Source organism: Hyalella azteca, unplaced genomic scaffold (assembly GCF_000764305.2).
Source record: "Hyalella azteca isolate HAZT.00-mixed unplaced genomic scaffold, Hazt_2.0.2 contig2483, whole genome shotgun sequence".
NCBI classification, from domain to species: Eukaryota; Metazoa; Arthropoda; class Malacostraca; order Amphipoda; family Hyalellidae; genus Hyalella; species Hyalella azteca.
In genome coordinates this window covers 813,634-826,540 of record NW_025932756.1, presented here as the reverse complement: position 1 = coordinate 826,540, position 12,907 = coordinate 813,634, and the positions used below count along the sequence as shown (strand labels likewise).

Below are 12,907 nucleotides of genomic sequence, written 5' to 3'. Positions count from 1 at the left end.
CCTTCTATCATGCCTGCACATCATGCCTTATGACTTTTATCAAACTCTAATGAAACTCTAATCTTGAGTGATTGCTAAAGCCTCACAATGTTACTCTGCCACACCAGTGAACGATACGTTTAAGAACCCATTGTATGTTCAGATTATTCATATAATTAAGGCCTATAGTGCATAATTTATTACAATTTTTATTTAGTCTTTAGATGTCTTGTATGCGTGCAATTGTTTCATTTCTTTCTGGGGAAATCAACAAACTTAATTGTTACATCGTATTTTTCATATTTTAATCTATTTTCATGCATTAGTTTTAAAGAGGTTTTGAAATGGCTCTTAAAGCCTTGGTTATAATTTTGAAATAAAAGTTTTATTTATCCGTTATTTTTATTAGCACTAACACGACGGACATCAATGTTACTAATTGAAATTAAATATAAGCCATTTTTTGGTCGCACAAAATACTGCCTTTGTGCCTCTTGAATCTCATGTTATTTATAAGCGTTTTGCTGGCCCATGACTTCAGTTTCTGAAACGTTGTCGCCAAATTTGCTTGCTCTCTTGATTTGGGTTTTTGGTTTTCATGTTTGAATTCTCTTTTCACTGTTACAGGTTAGAAGTAACAGTTCTTCCTTACCTGTTATTTATAATGTTTTAATTGACTACTACGTTCTACCTCTATGAATGTTTCCTCTGTTATATCTTACAGAGGAATATTAGGATTTGTTTAGGGTTTTTAAGGAAAACCTCGTGCCTTATCTTACATGTAACAAACGACGTCGTATAAGTACCGTTGCAGGACCTCATTCAATTTCCATAATCCTGTGATACTGTATATGATTAGGTGCCAAATTTTTATCAGTGTTGCGGCCTGTAAAAATAAAAACCTGTAAAATAAAAAATTGTACAATACAACTTCAGAATCTGTTTCTTGTAACAATTTGCAGGAATTATAATGACAACTTTACGCAATACAGCAATACGATTATGTTAATTACATAGTGGCTGTTATGTTGATCCGAGCTACTATTGCAACAGTATTAATCTTGTATGTCGTAAATTTTACTGAAATTGGTGCTACGTCTCAGATAATTTTTGGAGCAGCTTGAGAAGAACAATTCGCAGCATGCTAATAAATAAGGTAGCTTAATATAGTTTATAGGTAGCTATGTAGTAGTTCAAAGTCTTTCGTTGCTCCAGGTGCTTCATTTATCCTCTGAGTGGCAGCTTATGTGCTTCTTTCTACTGAAATATATTAGTACCGCTTATAATTTTTCTTTGAAATAGAGATGGTATGAAATTGATAAGATAACAACGTACACATAATATTGCTATGTAGACATGATATTGCTACGACATAATCGACATAGTGCTTCGTTTGGACGAACGTTTCGTTTCCATTAGATAGTAGTGAGCTGTCGCAAACAAAGCTCATTGTTGCGTCACTTTTCGTTTAATTATGTCGCTTATGTCTGCTAACGCCTAACTACTATTGTTAATATCAAACATTATTTTGACGCTATTCAAAGCATTGTTGTATTTGACAGCGGCAATGAAACTTCCATTGAAATAACATTCTTCCCAGTACATTGATTGTTAGCAATCAGTTTGTTATTTTAAAATTCTACATGTTGTTATAATGAACTAATAAGTAATTATTGTTAATATATTTTCAATTAAACTTCATACTGCTTTATGTGCGTTTCCTTCAACATTATGAAAAGATATAACCTATAGTCTGCTGTGTACATTTTTTGCTTTTAGATAAATTGCATTACTAAACTATTGCCAAACTAAAACCTATGTTTAGTATACTTGAATTCCATTAATCTTATTATATTCATTTCGATTTCAATTCCGCAGGGAAGTCTTGGCGGAACCCGCAAATTTTCTTTATATCTACAGACGGTAGCCTTTTTTATCGGTCTACTCATAACGAAGATGATTTTAACATGTCACAATCAGAGCAGATTTGAGGAGTAGTTATTTTACTCTGAAGTTGACCCGTTCCCAAGCAGGATCTGGAAAAATTCTTTCTCAGACAATTTACATTTGCAAGGGTTCTGCGCAGAGCAGACTTGGGGCTTGACAAACCTCCGGTTCCCGTGTCGAATGAGCGAATGCATCCATCGATTTTGAATAATTTAGACCTTCCGTCTTGCTGGCGATGTTATATTTTGACCTTCGGTGCGAAATAGCTTGATAGCTGAAGCGCTAGCAAACCATTATACTACTACTACTACCCCATCGGATGATGAGGGGTTGATCAACTGTAGGATGTTGATCGGCTTTTGAATTATCTTTGGAGAATTTTATGAACATGTTCGTGTTGGACATAGTCATGTTGAACATATTCATATCAGGTCTAGACGCAACTTATACAAATCTCAGGACGCAAAAATTGATTGGTAATTAGATGTTAACACAAACTGGATTTCGCTGACCTTTGAGCGGAAGTCGGTCGTTTTGAGAAAAATATAATTATAAGTATAAAATTTACCTAATTACCAGATTAAATCTTAATAATATACAAAATTCATCATGTTCAACGGTGAATTTTAATATATTCCATGCTTGCAGTAAGAACGTCAGTCATTTGTCAAATATCTGTATATGGTTGATTGACACGGGTGTATTTTCCTAGAATCTTGCATCTAATTCTCCACCTACGACCATGCCACAGCCAGTTGAAGTGCACATCAATAACTACTAGTATATTATTTGTACAGGTATTTCACTTTCAAATGTAGTGATTAATTACGAGACACGATTTTAATTTCCACCTTAAAGAATAAATTGAGATCTGAAAGCAGTACTCGTGTGCCCCAAAGCCGCTGAAATTTGAACTTCGTGACAGAAGCTGCACGACGTTAATTAAGTTCAGGATCAATTGCTATGGGGCAGTGGGGCCGCCGCGCCATGGCCGGCATGCAGCAGATGTGGCACGCGTACCCGGTCACCAGGGGCATGACCACCTACGCGTTGCTGTGGCCGACCTCAAACATGGTCCAGCAGGGCCTGGACCCCGGCAGACAGCGCTACGATCCCTTGCAGGGCCTCAGGTCATTCGAGCATCTTGGGGCCGTGATATTAATAATAATTAACTTCTTAACTCCGTCAGCCGATCACTGATGCCTTGATAAAATAAACCCACATATTACAGATGAGGAATGGTCTTTTGCTCAAGCGAGTTTTGATAATACGGCCCCAGCTCTTCATGGCGTACTGCGGTAGCTTGTTGGTGGCATAATTTGGTCCATACTCCTATTAATCATTGAATTAGTTTTAAAAATTAAACTAATTGGTATTTTGATGCCAAATATTACAATTAGTTGTAGTGTTTTATTTTGTTCTTGTTCGACATAATTTGATTTCATGAAATTAGCAGAGAGCACATACGTTAACAAGTGACGAGAACACCTCCCCCGCCTCATTTGACTGCGTGGTCTCACGGCAGGTTCCTGGTGATGGGAACCTTCATCACGGCCCCCACCGTCTACGTCTGGGTTAAGATCGCCAGCAAACTGGTGCGCGGCAACTCCCTGAGACACGCCATGCTTAAGGTGCCGGCGGGCAGAGCAATCAATTCGTTTTAAGAGACGTCGATGAAGAATGCTGAAGTGTACCGTTATTCAAACTGATTACTGAATATTTCAAATTAAAAATCTCTTTAGTTCATAACGCAAAATTCATTTGCACAAATAATTCTTATTCCGAAATTTTATTATTTTTCTGATAGGAATCCCAAAAACTGTCCGACTGAATTGCCACCATCAATCACATGATTTTCCATAGTAGATTTTCGAAAAGGAGTAAGAAGTTTTTTTGGAGTAACTATTCTGTCTAACAGCTAGGGATGATGTCTTGAGTTTACAGGAAGGATGCTTTCTGTTGTCAGGCGCTGTACGACATTACGCTGTTCGCTCCCGTGGGCCAGTCGCAATTCTATTTCGGCATCTCGGCCCTGGAGGGCAAGTCCCTCGCTCAGTGTACCGACGAAGTCAAAGAGAAATTAATTCCTAGCTGGAAGGTACGTTGTTGCTATCCTGAATCTTATGTTGTCAAATGGTTGGGAATTTCATCATTATAAACCATCCTAAATATATACTAACAATTTTAAGGTCATGCGATTCGCGGTCGCAGATTAGTTTGTACAAATTTTCACCCATATTGGTTTGTGCAGACGAATTTTTATTATTATTCAGCCAGTTTTAACTCAATTGATTCATTTTGAAGAACTCAAAGATAAACATACAAATAGGATGTTTGAGTTCATAACAAATGCTCTCCTTGTCTTCACTCGATCACCAGTTAGATGCATTTCTCACTCCTAAAGTTATTTCCCTTATGCATATACGATTTTTCTGCTAGGTTGCTGCGTGCTTCTGGCCCATTGTTCAAACCTTCAACTTCGCTTACGTCGCTGAGCGGAACCGCGTGGTGGTGGTGTCGGTGGGGAGCTTCATATGGACGATCTTCCTGTCGTACATGCACCACACGGACGTACAAAACCGACCGAGTTTCCTTAGACCTAAGAGAACAAATTTGGAACCGCAGCCCTGACCGTTGCACATCTTTTAGTTCCTGAATCCATAGTGAAAGCTTTCATAGTTTCAGCTCAAACTGAAGTTCGATTGACGCGGATCCGCAAACATAACTCAATTTCAGCTAATAATTATGATTCATATAATTTGAACTCATGAAAACATGAAAAATCAAGAATATTGCCTGCTCTCATAAAGGAAATTATGTTTATTTTTCGTAACTAACCTGAAAACCAGGTAAGAGAAGCAAGAAACCAGAAATTATTAAATAGTCATGATGTGAGGGTCGTTGCGACTTTATGCGAAATTTGCTAGGATAACACAATATCGTATCTCATTAAATTAATAGTAAAGTATGTTCAGAGCACAAACACAATGTTCGTCATACTGTATCTATAATATTTAGTTTCGTTCGCTTATAGTTTAATCCAATCCGTAGACTCAATAACACGGCGGGCACCCTTCGCAGGTTCCGTTTGACAAATATGTTCGCTGCATCTGCAATTTATTAAAGATTAATGCAAATAATACATTTCAATATTCATCGATTACCTAATCTTTGAATTCTCACATTTCATTAAATATCAATCTGGCTTTTTGATTTCCTCGATTATGATATCTTAGCAGGCACATTGCACATGATGCGGTCATGTGCAATTGTGCGGTCAAGCGGCTCTTAAATTTACCTTGTTTAAATGCTGCGTGTTCCTGCTGTGAGTGGACAGCTATTGGGTTTTGCCCATCATTATAGTCCTGGGTGTGTATATATGTATGTTATTGCTGCAAACATTGTTAAATTCTGATAATCATTTAATCATTATTTATATTACTGAATTTTATTGCATCAAGAAGTTTATTGGATTTATTAGCTTGCGTTTCAATTACCCTTGAAAATTTCTCTCATTGTCGACAATAACTCCCAAATATTTTTCCAAACTAGACTTTTCAATCATTACTTTCTCGTTGCAACCATGTCTTCTCATACTGTAATCTTGCTGTTCATTGTTCTTCCCGAGGTGAAGTACTTTACACTTGTCAGCATTAAGCCGCAGCTGCCACGTATCAGCCTAGTCAACTAACCTGTTAAAATCATCTTGCATCTGTACTTTTTGCGACGCTTTCTTCACTGTATTATAAACTTTTGTGTCATCAGCATACATCGAGACACTTCTTATCTCCTGACACTTCTTCTGGCAGGTCGTTTATAAACGCAACAAACAAAATAGGCCCAAGAACGCTTCTTTGTGGCACGCCAATGCGCACTGACACGGTTCCGTTTAATAATGATACGTTGTCGTCTACCTATTAAAAAATCTCTGTTCAATTTGAGTATATTTCACTATTTTCCAAAGACATCACTTTAAGTCAACAACCGCTCATGCGGAACACTGTCAAACACCTTGGTAAAACCTAGGTACACTACATCCACTGGCTTCCTTTCGTCCAGCAGGCAATTGTTCAACGTAGACAAGAGGATAGTAGTAGAGGAACTAGCGGCAATAACGCCATGTTGACAGTATGATAGGAGATCACAGTCAAGTGATCGATAATCCTATCCCTCACAACAGATTCCATTATCTTACAAACTTGAGACTGACAGGGCGATAGTTACGGGGCCACTCTTGTCGCATGACTCAAGCTTGTAGTTTGATTGTTTTTTCGGAACTAAATTTGGCCTCAATTAAGCTTGTCGTAGATACGTCAACTAAATAAATATCTGAGGTCGCTCGAGTAAACTATTTCCGATTATGTTCAATATTGCGCAGTATTTCCATCCGATGTACTTGTCAAACTGTTCTGGAAGTCGACGAAACTTGCAATGGACATATGGATTGCGTTATTTGTTTGAATTCTATTCCATTTTTATTCACGTTCTGTAAATCCTAAATACAATCATGGTTCGTCTGTTTTTCTATGTTTTGGTGAGCCAGCTGGAGATGAGAAAAATCTAGCTTGCATTGAGTTTTTCTCAATTTCACTACAATTTCTTTTTTCAATCGAATAACCTTTTACAACTTTTTTTTGCGGATGTAAAGGTTTTCATTTCCATTTGTTCTTTCCTATCGATCAAAATTGATGAGCAAATAATTTAATGTAATATTTTTGTCGCTTGAAAATCTGTAGCTGGGACCATAGGATACAGACTTGCAAAATACAAGTTAAATGCAGTACAGCTTGGGACTGTACAAACGGAATAATAAAGTGCCATTAACCTTACTCCTACTGCAGTAGCCTATGAATCCTCAAAAAGAGTAGTAGACGAGAAAATAAAACATATTTTATTCGAAAGCATGGCGACTTGGGTGGGAAGTGACGAGTATACGAGCATAATAAGTGGACTGCAGTAGGGGCTTTGAAGGCCAGGTTCGGAGAATGCAGGACATGTTCTAGGTTCTCTCTTTGCCTAATCTGGAGTGGCCACAACTCAAGCTTGGCGCTGCGAGCACTTACCACGCCTGCTTGGCCTATGCATACAAAACGTCCATGGCTCTGCCTGCCTGCACTCCTTCACTTCACACCAACTTCTATTTCTTTCCCTGGGGAAAGCGGCGCACAAAAGATACTCGATCTACATGCCAACGCATCTTTGGTCTGAACGAGATAGCCTTCGTGTATCGATTGTGCCTCTAGTATTGATCTCGCTGTGCGAGAATTGGGTTCTGATCGAACCGTTATGTGAACGTATCAAGAAAATGTGATGAGAAATTATTAATTCAAAATTATGAAGAAGTTAACTAATTCTGATGGAACTTTTGAACGAAGTAGTTCAGATTCTTGAAGAATTTAAATAATTTTGATGTGAATTTTCCGGAACTCAATTTAGGCGCGATTCGCAGAAGAGACTGGGATTTTTTGTTGCCATTGACATGCACGATGCTAAACCTCAACACAACCTTAGCTAGAAGATTTTTCAAAACTCCCAAGCATGGAAATCACAACGATTTGTTAAAGTCCCGCTTCAGAGCGTATACGAGTCGTTGCATGGCGGCTTCCGTGTAAACGGTGATGTCGCACCAGACACCGCATATCTGCACCTCCATATTCTGCATACATAATTTTTCTGTAAAATCTAGCAGGCTTTAGGTGTTTCTGCATGATATTGCCGGATTGTAGAGAAAGGCGATGATCCAAGGTAAAGCACGTTCTTACCAGGGGGGCGAGGCCCCTGGAGCTTCTTGTGCGCCTCCATGCATACAAAAATATCGTTTGTTTTCGACACATTGTCGAAACAAGTTTCTTGTGATCAGGGTCGCTCAAAGTGCGGTCAGGCCTTGGTCTTCATTACACGTTGATGGATAGTAACGATCCAAGAAAAGAACAACGCAGTTCATCGTGTAGTACCAGATATTGACTACAGGAAACTTTTACAACAATTTATTGCAAGAAAATGCACTCTTTATCAACGTCATGTATCGAAAGATTCATTGTTTAAAGGAATACAATATAAATGTGGATGCTTAGCTATTAAAATAAGAGTCATTATTTAGAGACGTTTTATTGTCATAAAAAATGTCAGGATGCGTTACTTTCACATTGATCATTTGTTGATACGTAGCGGCAGCGAAGTCACTGAAGACGCTTTCTGATACTAGAATGTGACCATAAGTCAACAACAATAACCATGATGAGAATTGTTCCACACATTTTAATTCAAGTTCAAGAAAATACTGCATAATTATATATATATTTTTTGCATACAGTCCATGAAGACAAATACCGACATTGAATATTTCCTAGTAAATCATTTATTGAGCGTCCATTCATCAGCAGGGGTGCATCGACGCTCATCATGCGGGCGCTGCCGATAAACGCGGTCGAAATTTACTGCCACGCTCGTGATGAACGGCCGGGCTGCTGTGAAGTGAGCAGCGCTGTCTTCTTTGGTTCCATTTCATGCTTTCTTACCAGGCAAACGACGTTGAAATAGGCGTTGTTTGGTTGAATTACCGTTGACTATGCGTTGTTCCAACGTCATTTTCCTAGTGGGTTGTCACGTTACACGCAGACGAGCGCTACCGCGCATTCGTCGTTTTTTTCAGAAGCTGATAGCTCACGAATTGCAAGCATTTCGCCTGAATTAGATGACTGCACACATACAATCTAAAGTATCAAGATTTTGTATCCAAATATCTGAATACAACGGTAAGCACAAGGAATATTGCGTTTTAAAAAGTAATGCGTTAATGAAAACAGCCTTCTCATAAATATATATTGGACGCATTGAACTATATTAATGCAAACAAAATAATACATTGCCTGCTACTGATTACCATGTTATTATTATCTCTTTCCTCATCCTCACATAAATGAGGGTAATGGTCTCCGCAAGACGAATCGTTAGAAAGTAGTTTGGTCGCTGCCTCCATTTGTCATATTTCATTAGCATGAGGAAGACATTGCGTGTGACATCTCGGTGCTTCCTATCCGCGTCTCCTCACTTGCCGATTGCGGTCCTATGCTAATACGAACTAAATCAAACGAAGCACAAGGAAGTGCTTGCGAAGTTCCATTGCAAGCGCAAGGCTTCAAGAACCTGCATGGTGGTCGACGAACCAAGTTTCGATAAAACTATTTTGGGGGATCTAGTGTTAAATGCTGGGCGTAAAAGTCTCTGAACGCCTTAAAGTAAAGCGCACATCTGCATTCCAACTTGTAAAAAAATTAAAATCGAAAGAATAAAATAATTTTCAACTTTAGAAATTTTTTTTACAACACTTCTCTTCAACTTCACTTCTTGTTTGTTTGTCTGTCTGTCTGTCTGCTACATATCTTATAATCAAAATTTAGCACACTTCTACTTATCCTATCGATGTGAAATTTTGCACACATGCGTAAAGTTGGAGACAATACAAGAACCAAATGACAAAATAAATGATTTAAAATTTTTTTTTCCAATATTAAAAAATTGAAAAAATAATTTTGTCAGCTACAAATCTTATAACTGATATTTGACTCACTTTTACCTGTCCAATTGATCTAAAATTTTGCACACTTGTGTGAAGTCGGAGGCAATGCCTGAATCAATTGACAGAATAAATAATTTTGAAGAAAAATTTATAAATAAAAAAAAATGAAAAATTACTTTTTTTAATATTCGAAATTAATATGAGAATTTCATGGTACATCTTTAACATTGGAGACACTGGATTCTTTAGAAGTGTTGTCTTCAAAAAGTAATTTTTAAACGTATATTTTTCAGTATTTTATTTCTTGTGATTAGCGACCGTCAGACTTTATCGTCCGCATTTTTTCGCTGCACAGTGACTGGTTTTGAAATGACTGAATTTTTTATTATCAGCTGAAGAAACGTATATGATTTGTTTGGCAGGTTCTGGTATAATCTTTCGAAAGGTTCCGCTTGCGCGGAGAGCGGCTCCTTCTGCAGAGTGTCAGTGTGGCGGTCGACGTCGTACGTGGTGGGTGTGCGTCCTTAGCCTCCGATCGTCCACGTGCCCCTGCAAGCAAGTCCCGACTTCGATGCGTTTATTCTCTAACTTGATTTGAATAAATGATAGGGCACGTTTTCTTACTAGCCCAATCTAGTACTTTTGTGAAGTTCAATTTTGACTATAAGAACTTACAATTTCCGTGACAACTTTAGTCCTGTAAGCTGTAATTAGACTTGTATGCTTTTGTCAACTGTGATACCGCCTAACATTGTGCGATTTCAGAATCACCATATTAAAAATTACCTGACTTATAAATGTGTCTAGTAGCATTCACGAAGTAACAAAAAAAATTTTCCCTCAAGAATCAAACCTTTCATCTTGATTTTTTTTTGCCAAATTTTGCCTAGAAATTTCCAATACCGTATTACTGGACGGTCTGGATCTACCTCTCTCTGCTTTGGAGCTTACCAGTTTTCACTTATCCGCGGTTCATGCTGGAGCCTACAGGCTAGGCATCATTGACAGCTGGAGTTGTCCACCGTCAATTCAACAGGAGTCGCCACTCGCAGATATACTGCACTTACCTCGCAGCTCGCCACAAAAAACTGTATTTATAACACTGGTCAAAACTAAAACTACAATTTGTATGGGTTTATGACCACATGATGACTATGAAGCTGTTTCGATCACGCTTCAAAGATGTGGTTCGGTTTTGTTCATAAAAAAGATCGTTTTTATTGAAGGCCGGCGACTTAAGTGTTGTGACGTTATCGCCATTGGCGGTAGGAGTTGTTGTCCATGTTTAAACTATGAATATTTCGATCATGATTACGGTCTATCCTCATTCTAATTAGAAGTTGCCTTCATCCATTCATTCATTGGCGAAATTTTGAAGACAAATAAGCATTCAACTCTTCAAAAGAGTTGAGCTTTAGTAGCTGATGTAAATCCTGTGTGCTCCGCTTTTTGTTGAGAACTTCATGAATGATTTCGACATTAGAAAAATTTCTTCAAGGATTATATTTGCAAATGGCAGCATTTGGTAGTAATTTCCTTATAATTGATGAATGGATGTATATTTTGTGTTAGTATAAATAGTCTTATTTGGAAATTTTGATTGCTAGTTGACGTACCGGTATATACTTATTGGTTTTCATTGTTTCAATTGTCATGGTTTTCATTCAAAGTAACTGCTTATTTAAATTTAACTTGAATTCATTTTCTGTAATTTCTCCTGGGACAAAATTTCGCTAGTAATTACTGTATTAACTTCTTCGTCTCTCTGAATATTTCCTAAATTTAAATGTCTGTTTTTTCTTTATACAAGAAAAAAGTGTCTTTCGTTTGCTACCTCAACTTTAACGTCCTTGTGGTGAACCTGAGATAATTTAGGTTGATCCTCGTCATCTTATTTCATTATCTGATGTACTTTGGAATTTAGTTGTTACTGTTTGCGACTGCTTACCGTTTGATTTTTTATCTCATTTGATTGAAATATTTCTGGTGAATTTTTTAGCATCGCTAATCACGGAAAGTTTCGTTCAGCTCATTCATGGTTCGAAAATTATGATACCTTGTTGAATAAATTGGCTTCGCTTGTTGTATATAAGAATTTAATTCTTTCAATAAACCAATTTGAAAATTGATAATGTGGGCATACACACGCTCCTGCAAATTATCCTCGTTCCTTTCATTGCAAATAACACTTTCCTCGCCTAAATTACAATTTTAATACGGCTATGAATAATGGATGATTGGAGTTCAATAACGCGCCTCTCACTTGTAAACAAAATAACTTGGCCTAGGCTGTCATTGAAATAATATAATACATTCTTGGTGCATTAACGATCATCATTATGCATGCAATCTTCAAAACTACATTTCGCGTCGACAAGAACCTAGAGAATGAGATGGTTGCACAACACTGATAGGAATAAGAGAAAAGAGCTGACTAGATGTGTTAGATAAATATTTTTCATATGTTCTTAGACGAGCTCATAATTTTTATACATGCATAGCAAAGGAAGATTTTTATGTGAGCTATGAATGACCATAGAATTAATCGATTTCAATTAACAGAGAGTTGGACAATTCTTCAGATGACGTTGGTACGTAGATCGAAAGGCACATATCAGGAAGTAGTTTTAGTTTATTAACGACGTTTCTAAGGCAACAAAAATTCCTTTTCAAGTTACAAGAAGCATTAAATATTGAAATTTTGGCCAAAAATAAGGACATAATATACGTAAATAGGATACTACATTAAAATTTCGAATAAGAAAAATCACTCTGAAAACTATCCTAAAGTTCCGACAAATCAGGTAGTTAGGATACATGTAGCCAGCGACCGCAGAGATAAGGAGGTCAGCCATCGTCGGCCGATTGATTGGCCTCTGCATGATGAAGATGCTGGTGGGTTCTTCCAGCACAATGCGAGTGACGGTCTGGTTGTGAGCTTGTCTCATGTGGTTCACCTGCCTTCCAGGTTGAAGGTAGCTAACGAGACAGTGGATCGGTGTCCTGGCTTTTGATCCAATTTGTCCGATGCAGTCCAAATGATGAAGAAGTCTACAACCTTCTTTGAAGCAAAATTTATACACTACACCAGCCTCTCGGATGTAATTCAAATCATGAAGAAGTCTACAACGTTCTTTGAAGTAAAATTCTAGAATCTAGACTATATCGGTCTCTTGTAGAACTCTCGCTTCTTTGCAGTAACCGTTGTTGCGTATATTCCAGGGTTTGACGTCATGAAGCATGTTCAATTCATCAATGATCTTGAGATGAATTCGCTTTTTTGTCATACATATATTAGACCTGGTCTGGTTATGAACTTGTCTCAGATAGCAGGAGAAACGGCAGTTCAAAGTCAAAGATGTTACTACAATTACTCCCATGTAATCCAAATAATAAAGAAGTCTACATACAACCTTCTGTGAAGCAAAATTCGTAGATTGAAGAGTTACTCTAAACTCCCAT

At 37.6% G+C, this 12,907-nt stretch overlaps 1 protein-coding gene across 1 annotated transcript; it reads left to right on the top strand.

The window, feature by feature from the left end:
• Positions 1-2,581: 2,581 nt before the first annotated feature.
• LOC108671263 (PXMP2/4 family protein 4) lies at positions 2,582-5,384 on the top strand. The gene is made up of 4 exons (XM_018158761.2): positions 2,582-3,056; positions 3,452-3,557; positions 3,893-4,024; positions 4,366-5,384. The coding sequence occupies exons 1-4, from the start codon at positions 2,890-2,892 to the stop codon at positions 4,555-4,557; spliced, it is 597 nt and encodes a 198-aa protein (XP_018014250.1). The 5' UTR covers positions 2,582-2,889; the 3' UTR covers positions 4,558-5,384.
• The last annotated feature ends 7,523 nt before the right edge of the window (positions 5,385-12,907 follow it).

What these genes read in the sequence shown, in the direction of transcription:
- LOC108671263 (XM_018158761.2), top strand. Translation starts at nt 2,890, where the DNA reads ATGGGGCAGTGGGGCCGCCGCGCCATGGCCGGCATGCAGCAGATGTGG. An exon ending in TGAGACACGCCATGCTTAAG is followed by an intron (nt 3,558 to 3,892) that starts GTGCCGGCGGGC and finishes TTCTGTTGTCAG; the next exon opens with GCGCTGTACGACATTACGCT. An exon ending in AATTAATTCCTAGCTGGAAG is followed by an intron (nt 4,025 to 4,365) that starts GTACGTTGTTGC and finishes TTTTTCTGCTAG; the next exon opens with GTTGCTGCGTGCTTCTGGCC.